The sequence below is a fragment of the Bos mutus genome, chromosome 5, assembly GCF_027580195.1.
Source record: "Bos mutus isolate GX-2022 chromosome 5, NWIPB_WYAK_1.1, whole genome shotgun sequence".
Taxonomy (NCBI): Eukaryota; Metazoa; Chordata; class Mammalia; order Artiodactyla; family Bovidae; genus Bos; species Bos mutus.
In genome coordinates, this window is record NC_091621.1 from 34,085,322 (window position 1) to 34,099,690 (window position 14,369).

At 38.7% G+C, this 14,369-nt stretch overlaps 1 protein-coding gene across 11 annotated transcripts in view; it reads left to right on the plus strand.

Moving 5' to 3' along the window:
- The window catches only part of PPHLN1 (periphilin 1), a 173,440-nt gene that overhangs the window by 6,464 nt on the left and 152,607 nt on the right, over positions 1–14,369 (plus strand). For 8 of the 11 annotated variants that reach the window (XM_070370636.1, XM_070370637.1, XM_070370635.1 and 5 more), the window contains exon 2: positions 9,336–9,427. In XM_070370636.1, the coding sequence (XP_070226737.1) occupies positions 9,336–9,427 (92 nt within the window). Of the gene's footprint in view, positions 1–6,297; positions 6,317–8,188; positions 8,208–9,335; positions 9,428–14,369 lie in introns of those variants that run through there. The other 3 variants (XM_070370632.1, XM_070370633.1, XM_070370639.1) reach the window with 3 other exon arrangements.

The window sequence follows — 14,369 nt, forward strand, 5'->3', positions numbered from 1 at the left end:
TCTATAGGAATGCAATTTTATCTTCGGAAGATGGCGCCAAACCTTAAAATAATTACTCTTAGAGAAAATAAGTCTTTGTTGATAAGTCCTTGTCAAGAGTCATAAAATGTTAATAGGCCTTCTGGCCAGAAGATGATGTAAATCACCTAAACCATTTGTATACGATAAATTTGCAGGAAAAAAACCCTGGTTTTTGATAAGGGTCAAAGACTGCTGACTTTGCATCCCCTATTATCCTCTATGGGTAACTTAGGGTATATAAGCCCCTGTTGAAAATAAAGCTACGGGTCTTGCTCACCAACGCTTGGTCTCCCCTTGTCATTCTTTTCACATTCTGGCTGAAGTCTCCATCTGGAGCGCGGATATCCTCTGCGACCATTTATTTGCCTGGGCTTCTAAGACCCACTCGAGAAGGTGTCTTAAGGTGGGGCACCTTCCGCTATTCGAGAGGGTGCCTGCGGCCTCCGTGGTCAGAGCTAACCTGGTGTCACGGGTTATATTGATTTTCCGCGTAAACCAAGCTAGTCAGCCTCTTTTCTCCACTGAATTTTCCTACTGAGCTATCCTCATTCTATTACTCTTTATATCTCTAATTAACATTTGAATAGGTCGCCTAGGCCGTCTCTCCTTCGAATACCCTGGATCAGCCGGGGCTGGACCTCGGCAAGTGGTATCATCTACATATCTGAGGTTGTTAATATTTCTACTGTCAATGTTGATTCCAGCTTGTGAGTCATCCAGCCTGGCATTTTGCATGATGTACTTTGCATATAAGTTAAATAAGCTGGGTGACAAAATACAATCTCGAAGTACTCCTTTCCCAGTTTTGAACCAGTCAGTTGTTCCATGTAAGGCTCTACTGTTGATTCTGACCCACTTGTATGTAGGTTTCTCAGGAGACAAGTAAGGTGGTCAGGTATTCCTATCTCTTCAAGAATTTTCCACAATTTGTGGAAAATTGCGGTCCACATGGTCAAAGGTTTTAGTGTACTCAGTGAATCAGAGGTCGATGTTTTTCTGGAATTCTCTTGCTTTTCCTATGATTCAGTGGATGTAGGCAATTTGATCTCTGGTTCCTCTGCCTTTTCTAAACCCACTTTGTACATCTGGAAGTTCTTGGTACACATACTATTGAAGCCTAGCTTGAAGGACTTTGAGCATCACCTTACTAGCATGGAAAATGAGTGCAATCGTGCAGTAGTTTGAACTGCCCTACTTTGAGATTGGAATGAAAACTGACCTTTTCCGGTCCTGTGGCCACTGCTGAGTTTGTCAAATTTGCTGGCATATTGAGTGCAACACTTGAACAGCATTATCATTTAGGATTTTAAATTGCTCTGATGGGATTCCATCATCTCCACTAGCTTTGTTCATGGTAATACTTCCTGAGGGCCACTTGACTTCACACTCCAGGAGTATGGCTCTAGGTCAGTGAGCACACCAGCATGGTTATATGTTTCATTAAGATCTTCTTTGCATAGTTCTTCTGTGTATTCTTGCCACCTCTTCTTAAACTCTTCTGCCTCTGTTAGAGCCTTACCATTTCTGTTGTGTATTGTGCCCATCCTTGCATGAAATAGTCCCTTGATATCTCCAGTTTTCTTGAAGAGATCTCTAGTCTTTGCCATTCTACTGTTTTCCTCTGTTTTTTTTTTTTTTGCATTGTTCATTGAAGAAGTCCTCATCTCTCAGTATTCTCTGGAACTATCAATTCAGTTGGGTATATCTTCCTCTTTCTCCCTGCTTTTGTTTCTTTTCTTTCCTCAGCTATTTTGTAAAGCCTCCTCAGACAACCACTTTGCCTTCTTGCATTTCTTTTTCTTTGGGATGGTTTTGGTCACTGCCTCCTATACAGTGTTACGAACCTCTGTCCACAGTTCTTCAGGCACTCTGTATACCTGATCTAATCCCTTGAATATATTCGTCACCTCCATTGTATAATCATAAGGGATTTGATTTAGGTCGTGCCTGAATGGCCTAGTGGTTTTCCCTACTTTTTTCAATTTAAGCCTGAATTTTGCAGTAAGGAGCTGATGATTGAAGGCACAGTCAGCTCCAGGTCTTGTTTTTGCTGGCTATATAGAACTTCTCCATCTTCAGCTGCAAAGAATATAATCAGTCTGATTTTGATATTGACCATTGGTGATACCCATGTGTAAAATCGTCTCTTATGTTGTTGGAAAAGGGTGCTTGCTTGATCAGTGTGTCCTCTTGGCGAAATTCTGTTAGCCTTTGCCCTGCTCCGTTTTGTACTACATGGCCAAATTTGCCTGTTACTTCAGGGATCTCTTGATTTCCTACTTTTGCATTCCATCCCCTATGATGAACTAACATCTTTTTTTTGGTGTTAGTTCTAGAAGGTCTTGTAGGTCTTCATAGAACTGTTCAACCTCAGCTTCTTTAGCATTACTGGTTGGGGCATAGGCTTGGATTACTGTGATATTGAATGGTTTGCCTTGGAAATGAACTGAGCTCATCTGGTCATTTTTGAGACTGTACCTAAGTACTGCATTCCTGACTCTCTTGTGGACCATGAGGGCTACTCCATTTCTTCTAAAGGGATTCTTGCTCACAGTAGTAGATATAATGGTCATCTAAATTAAATTCACCCATTCCTGTCCATTTTAGTTCACTGATTCCACAAGATGTTGATGTTCACACTTGATGTCTCTTTGCCATTTCCTTGACCACATCCAATTTACCTTGATTCATGGACCTAACATTCCAAGTTCCCATGCAGTATTCTTCTTTATAGCATCAGACATCATTTTTACCACCAAACACATCCCAACTGAGCGTTGTTTCCACTTTGGCCCAGCAGCTTCATTCTTTCTGGAGCTGTTAGTAATTGCCCTCTGCTCTCCTCTGTGTTGGACACCTTCCTTTCTGGGGGACTCATCTTTCGGTTTCATATCTTTTTGCCTTTTTGTGCTGTTTGTATGGTTCTCGCAACAAGATTACTGGAGTGATTTGCCATTTCCTCCTACAGTGGGCCATGTTTTGTCAGAACTCTTCACTTGACCCGTCCATCTTGGGTGGCCCTGCATGGCGTGGCTCATGTCTTCATTGAGTTACCAAGCCCCTTCCCCATGACAAGGCTGTGATCCATGAAAGGGAGTATCAGTTATTAGCAAACTTCTGAAGCCTACCCAACACTGAATTCTAATTCTGTTCTCTGCCTAACTGTGATGTAGAGGGTCCTTCCATTTTTCTGTTGTATTCTTCAGTTTTCATGTGGTGTTGGACTAGAGAACTTTACTAGTTTATTTCTGATACTCCTCTAATGGTTGGAGGTTAGTGAAGTGATGACAGGTAAACAAACATCATCACTTCACTTTGCTGGGAGTCTGAGCTCCTTGGTTTAATTTAGCTGATGAGCTTCAATTACAGAAGGGGTCAATAGCCTAAATTGGGTAATGTCATAAACATGTGCCTCTGTTCTGAAAATTGCTGTGCTCATCACTTATTCTTAAATGCTTCAAAAATTACACACAAACTCTTTGAATTCAAGATGATACTGGCATATTCTTCCCTCATTGCCCTACACTAGCTTCATCATATCCTCCTGCTCTAATACCTTTTCCCTTTGCTGTTATTTTAAAATCTAGCTAAAGTCCATTTTCTTTATGTCCATTGTTTTTTCCTTTCTTTTGCAGGTAATCATCAAACTATGTCTTCTGTTTTGTTTTACTAACAGTACATGGTTGCATATGGAGTTGTCTATTTATATTTCTACATTTCCCACTTATATAGGTTTCTTAAGAATGAAAGGGGTGTTTTCTACTAGTGGATGCTAATTATTTTGCTACACGAAGCTCTATTTAATTTCACCACTATCTTGTGCTCTACTATTTTATATACTTATTCTGAAAATACATAGTAATTTAGATAATAAAGATTATATTTTGTTATTGCTGTTTTATAAAAGCAATAGGTATGGGAAGAGAATGTTTAAAAGCTAGATACCTGCAAATCCACTAAAAATTCACTAAATTTACTAAATTCACCAAATTTACAAATTCACTAAAAATATTAATAGTTTGGTGTATTCACTAGTAAGAAATAACTTAAAAAAGTGAAATGATTATAAGAGATTGCTTTATAGCCTAATGTTTATATTTAATCACAGTGATATAGACAATTAAATATGTATTTTTATTTGTAAAGGAAGGGGCTTCCCTGGTGGCTCAGAGGTTAAAGCGTCTGCCTGGAATGCAGGAGACCTGGGTTTGATCCCTAGGTCGGGAAGATCCAAAGGAAACTAATTTTCTTTTGTAAAATCATTGCTATAATTACAGTAACTGAAATTTTAAATTAAGATCTTTAAAAAATGTCAACTTTTTAAAGTAAAGAGAATTTACTTTATTTACCAAACAGTTTTACTTGAAACTGTGATTTTTATAGCTCCTGATAAGGTGAATATTGGGGCATCATTAGGTATGGAGTCAAACATGCAAAATTGTCATAGATTTAACTAGGAGTTGAAGTTTTGGTAATAGTAGTGTAGTATCTAGCTGTTTTGTGGATGCTGTTTGTTGTAGAATTTAAGTTCAGAATACAGTTTGATGCCTTACAGAAGATATATTCAGCAAATTCAGTTGAGAGTTTGATGCTGGATAAATTCATGTTAAAGTTTTTTTACAGAATTGTGATAAAATACACATAAAATTTTCCGTTTTAGCCACTTGAGCACAGGATTCGGTGGCATTAGGTTCATCACGTTGTGCAGCCATCACCACCACCCAGGGCTCGTCATCTCCCCAAAGTGAAATAACGTACCTGTTAACAGTAACTCCCTACCTAATAAATTTGCTTTTATTTAAGTTCGTTTCTTGTCTCTGGATTTTAACTCTGTGGTTCATTTCTTTACACTTAGCTCTTCCACAAATGAATTTAATTGGTCTCTTGTCTCTTGATGATGTATATTCTAGATAGTGCTATTTTGACTTTCTTTATGATTATGTTTCTTAATTTTTGCTTTGTTCTAGCTGCTTTATTCGGAGAAGGCAATGGCACCCCACTCCAGTACTCTTGCCTGGAAAATCCCATGGATGGAGGAGCCTCGTGGGCTGCAGTCCATGGGGTCTCTAAGAGTCAGACACGACTGAGCGACTTCACTTTCAGTTTTCACTTTTATCCATTGGAGAAGGAAATGGCAACCCACTCCAGTGTTCTGGCCTGGAGAATCCCAGGGACCAGGGAGCCTGGTGGGCTGCCCTCTATGGGGTCACAGAGTCGGACACGACTGATGCGATTTAGTAGCAGCAGCAGCAGCTGCTTTATTTCCAGTTGTTGGGCTTCATCAAAGTTAATTACTTTCACTTTCTTTGCTACTTTTCATCCTTAGCTTCTGTAAGTTGTGGATTGATTAATTAAAGTAGAAATACTGTGAGGTAATTGTAATAAAGTTTTTGTTGTCTTCCAACCTGCCAGGCAATAAAAGGGAACTAGATCAAGAGTGACCTATAAATTTAAGACTGTAAATACAGTCTTATATCTTCACTCAGCGAGTGAGGCACTTCTCAGAATTTCTGTACGGAAATTAGGTGAGCCACTCGTCTGTCCTTTGTATTTCATGCAAAGTGGTAGATAGAGCTAGAGCCTTGAGTAGAGTTAGTTGCTTTTTTTAAAAGTTAAGAATATTTGAGATATTTGCAAATTTCATCATGAGTCATACATGCCTTTTTTCTTTTTTCATTTATGTAAGGTTGCTCAGTGTACTTTGTATATTTTGAAGGAAAGTCATTAAAAGTTTTCCTTCATACTTAACACCTAATAAATTGAGTGTTCTTTGATGAGCTGATGATTATTGGTTTGATACTGGGATTACTTTTGAACACGGGACCATTTATTACCAATATAAAAATGTAGGGTGTTCCAGACTAAGGATGTCAGATTTTCTTTCAATATGTGAAATGCTTTAAGGCCAGTTTTCTAGGTGAAAATGACCTTCAGCATCTAGTGCAGTCCTTTCAGAGAAAGGATAAGAGAGATACCCTGTCCACCTCTCAGTTGGCAAAATTAGGACTAGAAAATTAGGACTAGAAATCTTCTTGACAACAAAATGTTGTTGTTCTTATGAAACTTGAGTGGCCTCTGGTGGTCAAAATAATATATTCTGTTTTCAAAGGTGTGTTTGAAGGGAGTTTTGCTTATTAAGGCACATAATTTTTTATTTTGAGAGCTTGTACAAATGAATGAAAGTTTAATTATATTTCTCCATTGGTATGTACAGACACAAATCCTTGCGTCTGAATTCCCCCCCACCTACAGGAAATTGTTGACAACTTTAAATTTGATTCCTGAAAGGACTCAAGTAAGTAGAATAGTAATTATTCATACATTTTTGTTGGTGTGGGAAGCCAGTAGATTTCAGCAATTTAGTATTGCATCTTGTTAAGAAACTATATAGTATTTCTTTAGAGCTCTTATAGTTTTTCTTTCTCATTAATTATAAAATCTTACTTTTTCTTATGTTCTCCTTTAGTTCATTAATTTATATTCATAATTTTTGCCATCACTTGACATGTTTTATTTATTGAATGATTTTCAGGACCCTTAAAAACAATTATCTGTTTTTATAATAATAAGGTGTGTAACACATGCAGTGAAAATATTTACCCTCCTGCACTTCGGCCATCTCATTTTCACCAGAGGCAGGCACGGTTAGGTTCTCTTGTTTATACTCCCAGGAGTAGTCTATGCATAAGTATGTGTCTATTCATATCCTGCTTTCTTACTTCCAAGGCGTCTGCATACTCTACATGTTAGTCTTGCCCTTGCTTTTTTTTGCTTAGCAGTCTATTGTGACAGTCTTTCTATGTTGTTATATATATTACTTTTCCTTGACATGGTTGCATAGAATTACTTTATATGAATGTATAATATTTCATTTAATCTGTACCCTCCTGAGGGACATTTTAGGTGGCTTTCAGTCTTTGCCATGCACATGTACAAGTATAATGTAGATGGGAATTGCCAGGTCAAAGCGTATGTGTATTTAACTTTTTTAATAGATACTGTCAAATTGTTTCCAGTCTGTTCCAAATTATATTTCATTAATGTATGAATGTTGCTTTCCTTACCCTGGGCTTCCCTGGTAGCTGAACTGGTAAAGAATCTGCCTGCAATGCAGGAGACCCCGGCTTGATTCCTGGGTCCGAAAGATCCTCTGGAGAAGGGAACGGCTACCCACTCCAGTATTCTTGGGTTTCCTGGGTGGCTCAGCTGATAAAGAATCCACCTGCAACGCGGGAAACATGGGTTTGATGCCTGGGAGAAGGGAATGGCTGCCACTCCAGTGTTCTGATCTGGAGAATTCCATGGACTGTGTAAAACATGGGGTCACAAAGAGTTGGACACCACTGAGTGACTTTCACTTTCACTTTTCTTATTCTCATCAAAACAGTTAGATTTTGCAGAGCTTTGCACCATTAAAGTTTTAGTTTTCATCTTTATTTTGCAGAAAGGTGAGCATCTTTTCAAAAGATTGAGCAGTTGCATTCCTTTTTTTTGTAAACTGTGTCATATATCTGTTTTTCTTTAGGGTGGTTGGGTTTTTTTTTTTCCCTGCGATTTGATTTCAGTTTGTTGCTGTGTACTATATCTTAAGTAGGATAAAACCTAACTCATTGTTTAGATTGAAACTTTTTTTACTGAAACCTGGATTCAGTAAAGGTAGGAGAGGAGAAGTAATGTTGACAGTTCCTTTTAAGCTTCCATCAATTCTTCTACCTGAAAGACTGTTTACTTTGAAATAACATTGTTAATAATGTCTGATTATAGAGTTGGAATTCAGGTTAATTTATTCATAATAGTAAAAGCTAATTTATAACTTAAGATTTCCCCTGGCACCTTTGGTTAGTTAGTTAGTTTTATTTGGTCTGTTTGTATTAGAACACATTATAGTTTTTTTTTTTTTTTAAAGAGAAAATTAAGGTTGATTATACTATGATAGTGTTAAAAAATATTGCTCTCATCTTCCAGGCTTTATTTTTCCCTTAGCCTAAACTAACCTAGAATATTACAGTTCTGTGCTGCCAAACCGGGATGTTCATTCTTTTTTCTCCCCCTTAGTATTCCATCATAAAGAATCACCAAAAATCTCTTAATGTGTGTCTTTGAAATATTTTTCTTCTTCACAGATCTGTGGACTACGCATGTGGACTTGTTGCCTTGTTTTCCGTGAACTAAAAGGCCCTAACTTGGTACCTGTTCCATTTTTGCTTCTTGCTCAAGATCATCTGTCTACTCATCAGTATGGTTCACAGATCTATACTGCTCCATGAGTACTTTACCCTCTTTCAGTTCTATCCTGTTAAACATTTGTCATCTACTCTGGGGCTACCTGCCTGTTTTTGTAGATAGAATGTTTTTGGAGCATGGCCACACCCATACATTTATATATATTGCCTGTGACTGCTTTCATGTTATGAAATAGCAGAATTGAGCAGTTGTAACAGAGACCTGTGACCTGCAGTGCCAAAAATATTTGTCTGGTCCTTTACAGAAACATTTGCCAACTCCTCAACTAAGTGTTTTGTGTAAATGACTTTTGGGCTGTTTCCTGCACCCTATTCTCATCTTCTTTCTTGTTTGCATTGTTAATTTGTTCGCAGATGCTCTTTCATCAGGACTCTGTATCACACTACATTAGCTCTCTACCCAGAATGTGTCAGCTCTCTGTCAAAGTTGGAGTCTCTCTCTGCCTCCCACATGTGAAGAATCCTGGCAGAACTTTTAATTTCAAATTTTACAAAGGTGCCTTGGCATTAAAATGAGATTATAGATTTGAAAAAAAATCAAGAGTGGTTTCTTTCAGGGTTTGTTGAGTGTGTTTTTACAGGATTGTTTACTTAGTATTTTTTCCAGGTAAAACCACTTCATTGGATGTGCAGAGAGACAGTAAGCTCTTAAGGATGTAGAAAAGATGAAGCTGCAGTTGTACACATCATTCAGCTTTGCTGATCAGTCTCTCATACTACTCATTAAAATGAATCTTTTCTAATTTTTACTCTATGAGAATGGAAAACTTGTGGTCGTATGAATCTTCCCATAGTTGATGGGCATATAGTCTTTGAAGCTTTTCATAGCCTTGGAAATTGAAGAAAGGTGGGACTTTTTATTACATTTTTCTTTTAAAGAAAATTTCAGAATTATTTTTGAAGAATTGTTGTAATCATTCTTTTTTCCTTTTGATCACTTACATTTATTCCCCCTTAAGTGTCTCTAGAAAATATTTGGATCAGAATGTAATAACTTACCTTTTCCTTTTCTTACTTATTTCCTAGTAACCTAAAACCCATTATTCTCTGGTTTCTTTTTTTATCCTTTAGTGGCTTACAGAGGAAATGAAATGTGCTCTGAGGGACGATATGACTATGAAAGACTTCCAAGAGAAAGAGTATCTCCTCGAAGTCACCCCAGTGTAAGTTGTTCTTACATTAGAATAATTCAAAACCTAGTGTCCAAGTGAATTTTCTCTGTCAAAGCTAACTGAAATGGAGGTAGATCAAGCTTTTAAAAGTCAAAAGTTTGAAAATAAAAGATAACATTTTATTTATGTAGAAAAGCTATAGTTTATATCTCTTATTTAAATTTCTAAAAGGGAGGGCTTGTATTGATTGTAATTTGTGAAGAAAATTCGAGGTTTGATAAAACTCAGACCATCAGTTAACAAAGAAGTATTTCAGCAAGGGGCACCTCAGGGACAGGCAGGCAGCTTCTGGTGTGCTCTTCTGCTGCTTTTCTCTTGGTTGCTCTGGGAGTTAGTAGTTTGAGCCAGTCCTTTTCTTTGCTCAAGGAGCTTGCTGTTTTGCTTTTTATTCCCAGCACTGTGTTTATAACCTGGCACATAGTAGGCACTCATGTTTATTGAATGGTGTATGTTCTTTCTCTCTCCTCAAAATCCTCCGTAGAGATCCAAGGGAGGATCTGGGGAAGGTCAAGAAGCGGTCAGTCTTAAACTTTTGCTTAGGGGGATTGGGCTCATGGTGATGGTATATGAGTATATTATGGATTCATTATACACCATCAAAAGGCACAAATATTTGTTTATATGTTAATTGTTTTTTACTTCTATAAGTAAATCCTCTAACCCTCTTAGGTGGGTGATACCACCTTCATGATTGTCATTTCTGCTAGGTTACAGCTTACTTTGGGGTTGATCTAAAGTCATTTAAGGTGGAAAAATGAAGAGGCCTACCATATTTCAGAACGGGCAGATTTAATTATTACCAAATGTCATTTTTTCCAGGTTAGCTTACAGACTTGATGTTTCTAATACATATCTCAATTTAAAAATATTTTCAGTTTGATAGGATTATTTTATAGTTTACCTAGAACAAACAAGTGATAAACAAAATGTAGGATTAATGCAGCAATGGGAAAAGGTATGAATTATTTTTTTAAAAATGATTGTTTTTAGTTCCCTTACTCTCCTATGGATAGATCCTATTAGAAATTTGGGATACTTAACAGGGTTTTCTGTGTGGTTATGCCATTAACTGAATATGTATCGTTGGGTTTGTTTTACTTTGTTTTTTTTCTTTTCTAGTTAGATTTTTTTTAATGTAACACATTTGTTGTTGTTTAGTCACTGAGTCACCTGCGACTCTTTGTGACCCCATGGAATGAAGCTCACCAGGCTTCTTAGTCTGTGGGATTTGCCAGGCAGAAATACTGGAGTCTCTACTGCTGAGCCACTATGAAAGCTTCTGTAACACATTTACATGGCTTCAGATTATAAAGTAAGGTATATTTAGAGAGAAGATGACTTACTTTAAATGATAATTTATTGTGATTATCTATTTAGCTAGTGCCTGCTTACTGTAAGTGAGGTATAAACTTCCTAGTCTTCAAAACAATTTTAAGTGTTGAATAGTATAACATTTATAGAGCTTAGTAGAGCCTTAAAATGTAGACAGAAATTTATATGTGGAAATACAGTTTCATATAACAATGGGAAATACCCATGATAAAATCATGGAGAAAGTTACGACATAAAACCTTCATGACACTATTCTGCACTGTGTGTACATGCTACGAGTATTTTAATGATAGAACACACTGCAGTGGGAGTTGGCTTAAAGAGCTGTTAAAATTGAAAGCCAAGAGACCTGCCCAGAGGCTATTGCTAAGCAAAGAAGCTGGTTTAAATAAGATGGGGAGGAGTGCATTTTAAGATAGGAATCAGTTTATTAGTGTCATAACTTGAATATGTCAGCAAATCTGGAAGATCCAGCAGTGGCCACAGGACTGGAGAAGGTCAATCTTCATTTCAGTTCCCAAGAAGGGCAGTACTAAAGAACGTTCAAACCATCGGACAGCTGCACTCATCTCCTATGCTAGTAAGTTCACCCTTAAAATTTTGCATGCTAGGCTTCAGTGTTACACAAACCATGAACTTCCAGACATCCAAGTTGTATTTAGAAAAGGCAGAGGAAAGTGAAAGTGAAAGTCACTCAGTTGTGTCCAACTCTTTGCAACCCCACAGACTATACAGTCCATGGAGTTCTCCAGGCCAAAATACTGGAGTGGGTAGCCTTTCCCTTCTCCAGGGGATCTTCCCAGCCCAGGGATTGAAACCAGGTCGCCTACATTGGCGAGCGGATTCTTTACCAGCTGAGCCACAAGGGAAAAGGCAGAGGAACCAGAGATCAAATTGCCAACATTTGCTGGATCATGGAGAAAGCAAGGGAATTCAAGAAAAACATCTACCTCTGCTTCACTGACTACACTAAAGCCTTTGACTTGTGGACCATAACAAACTGTGGAAAGCTCTTAAGGAGATGGAAATACCAGATGATCTTACCTGTCTGCACCGGGTCAAGAAGCAACAGTTAGAACCTGGTGTGGAACAACTGATTGGTTTAGGGTTTAGAAAGGAGCACAGCAGGGCTGTCTGTTGTCACCATGTTTGTTTAACCTATATGCTGAGCACATCAGGAGAAATGTCAGGCTGGATGAGTTACAAGCTGAAATCAAGATAGGCAGGAGGAATATCAACAACCTCAGATATGCAGATGATACCACTCTAATGGCAGAAAGCAAAGAGGAACTAAAGAACCTCCTGATGCGGGTGAAGGAGGAGAGTGAGAAAGCTGGATTAAAACTAAATATTAAAAAACTAAGATCATGGCATCTGGACCCGTCACTTCATGGGAAATAGAAGGGGAAAAGGTGGAAGCAGTGACTGATTTCCTCTTCTTGGGCTCTAAAATCACTGCGGATGGTGACTGCAGCCATGAAATCAGAAGACAATTGCTTCTTGGCATGAAAGCTATGATAAACCTAGACAGTATGTTGAAAAGCAGAGACATTCTGCCAACAAAGGTTCATATAGTCAAGTTTATGGCCTTCCCAGTGGTCATGTATGGTTGTGAGAGCTGGATCATAAAGAAGGCAGAGCACCAAAAAATTGATGCCTTTAAACTGTGGTGCTGGAGAAGATTCCTAAAAGTCCTTTGAACATCATGGAGATCAAGGCAGTCAATCTTAAAGGAAATGAACCCTGAATACTCATTGGAAGGACTGATGCTGAAGCTGAAGCTCCAGTATTTTGGTCACCTGATGTGAACAGACAACTCTTTGGAAAAGTCCCTGTTGCTGGGAAAGATTGAGGGCAAAAAGAAGAGGGTGTCAGAGGATGAGATGGCTGGATGGACATGAACTTGGGCAAATTCTTGGAGATGGTATGGGACAAGGAGGCCTGGCGTGCTGTAGCTTGTGGGGTTGCAGGGAGTCGGACATGACTTGGTGACTAGACAACAACAAAAGACCAATGGGTAGGACCCTCTAATCTCTAGTAAGGTCATTGTCTGTGTGAGAATCAACTTGAGAAAGTTCATATGTCGAGGCCTTTATTTTTATGTAAAGTAAGAGGTGGCAAGATGATTTGTTGAAAGCGGAGGAGGTAGAGGGAGATTGGGGCCAGGATTGGGGTTTTGGCATGGCCATCGTAGGGCTCTCCTGACCAGAGACGTTTAGAGACGCTGCTGCTGAAGGTCTATAAGCTTAAATTTTGTAGGGGCACCAATTTGGGAGTAGCGAAAGCAAGTTGTATTGATTTGAGATTGCAAGATGAGTGATGGACCCAGGGAGGACAGAATTGTTGAGGTGCTGTGTTATGTGGAATGGACCGATTAGGAAGGGGATAAGGCTGTGAGACAGACAGTAAATTGAAAGCGGTTGGAGGCTGAAGGACAGGAGAGTCTCTGTGAGGTTGAAGACCAGGTATGGCGGGAAGATAAGCAATGAATACTTTGGAATGTAGAGTTTCCAAAATGGAGCAGTTCTGGGTACTGAAGTTCAGGGTATGTGGTAGGAATGAGGATAGGTGAAGGTTATTGGAGTTGAGATTAACAGAACTTTGAGGTTAGATTTTGGATCAGTGATATAAATTAGAGCTGTCAGTCCTCACTGTACATTAGATTCAGCTGGAGAACTCTTAAGCACCAGTGAATGGGTCCTCCCTAGCTAATGAAGTCATGATCTCTGTGGATAGAATCTGGATGTCAGTGTTGTTTAAAAGTTCATCAGGTGATTCCTGTTTGCAGAGTCAAAATCAGATTGTGGCTGAGCACTGAAGTCACTGATGATGACAGTTGAGTTAAAGATGTCAGGTGAGGGAAAGTGAAAGTTGCTTAGTCATGTCTGACCCATGTCACAGACCTCATGTACTACACAGTCCATGGAATTCTCCAGGCCAGAATACTGGAGTGGGTAGCCTTTCCCTTCTCAGGGGATCTTCCCAACCCAGGGATCGAACCCAGATCTCCCACATTGCAGGCAGATTCTTTACCAGCTGAGCCACAAGGGAAGCCCAAGAATACTGAAGTGGGTAGTCTATCCCTTCTCCAGCGGGTCTTCCCTACCCAGGAATCGAACCGGGGTCTCCTGTGTTTCAGGAGAGGGAAGTCCTCAGTGAATGAGGATGTTTTAGTAAAATCTAAACAAAACCAAACATTTTCATTTTATGCCATTTTTGTGTGTGTCAAGTGAAACAGAGGTATTTTTTCCTTTGTAAAATAATTTCATCAGCTGTATGCAGATAGGGAGATATGTTTTTACATAAGTGTCTGTGAAATCAGATTATATGTATTCAACTGTAAGTCTAAAGGTAAATCTTACTTTGTTAAGTTCTCTGGCTACTAGTCTCCTCCTAGATGGGGAGGAATCCAGACTGCTTTTCTCCTTTTGGAGCACAGAACATGCACAGACCTTGTCCAAGTTCATTCCTCTCCTATTTTAATTCCGTTAGATTGATCTCTCCATTCCCCCAATCAGTTTGTCTTACTCTATAAAGTCTGTATTCTCACATCCTCTCTCCGTAAGAATCACACATTACAGATTTTCTGGTGAACACTTAT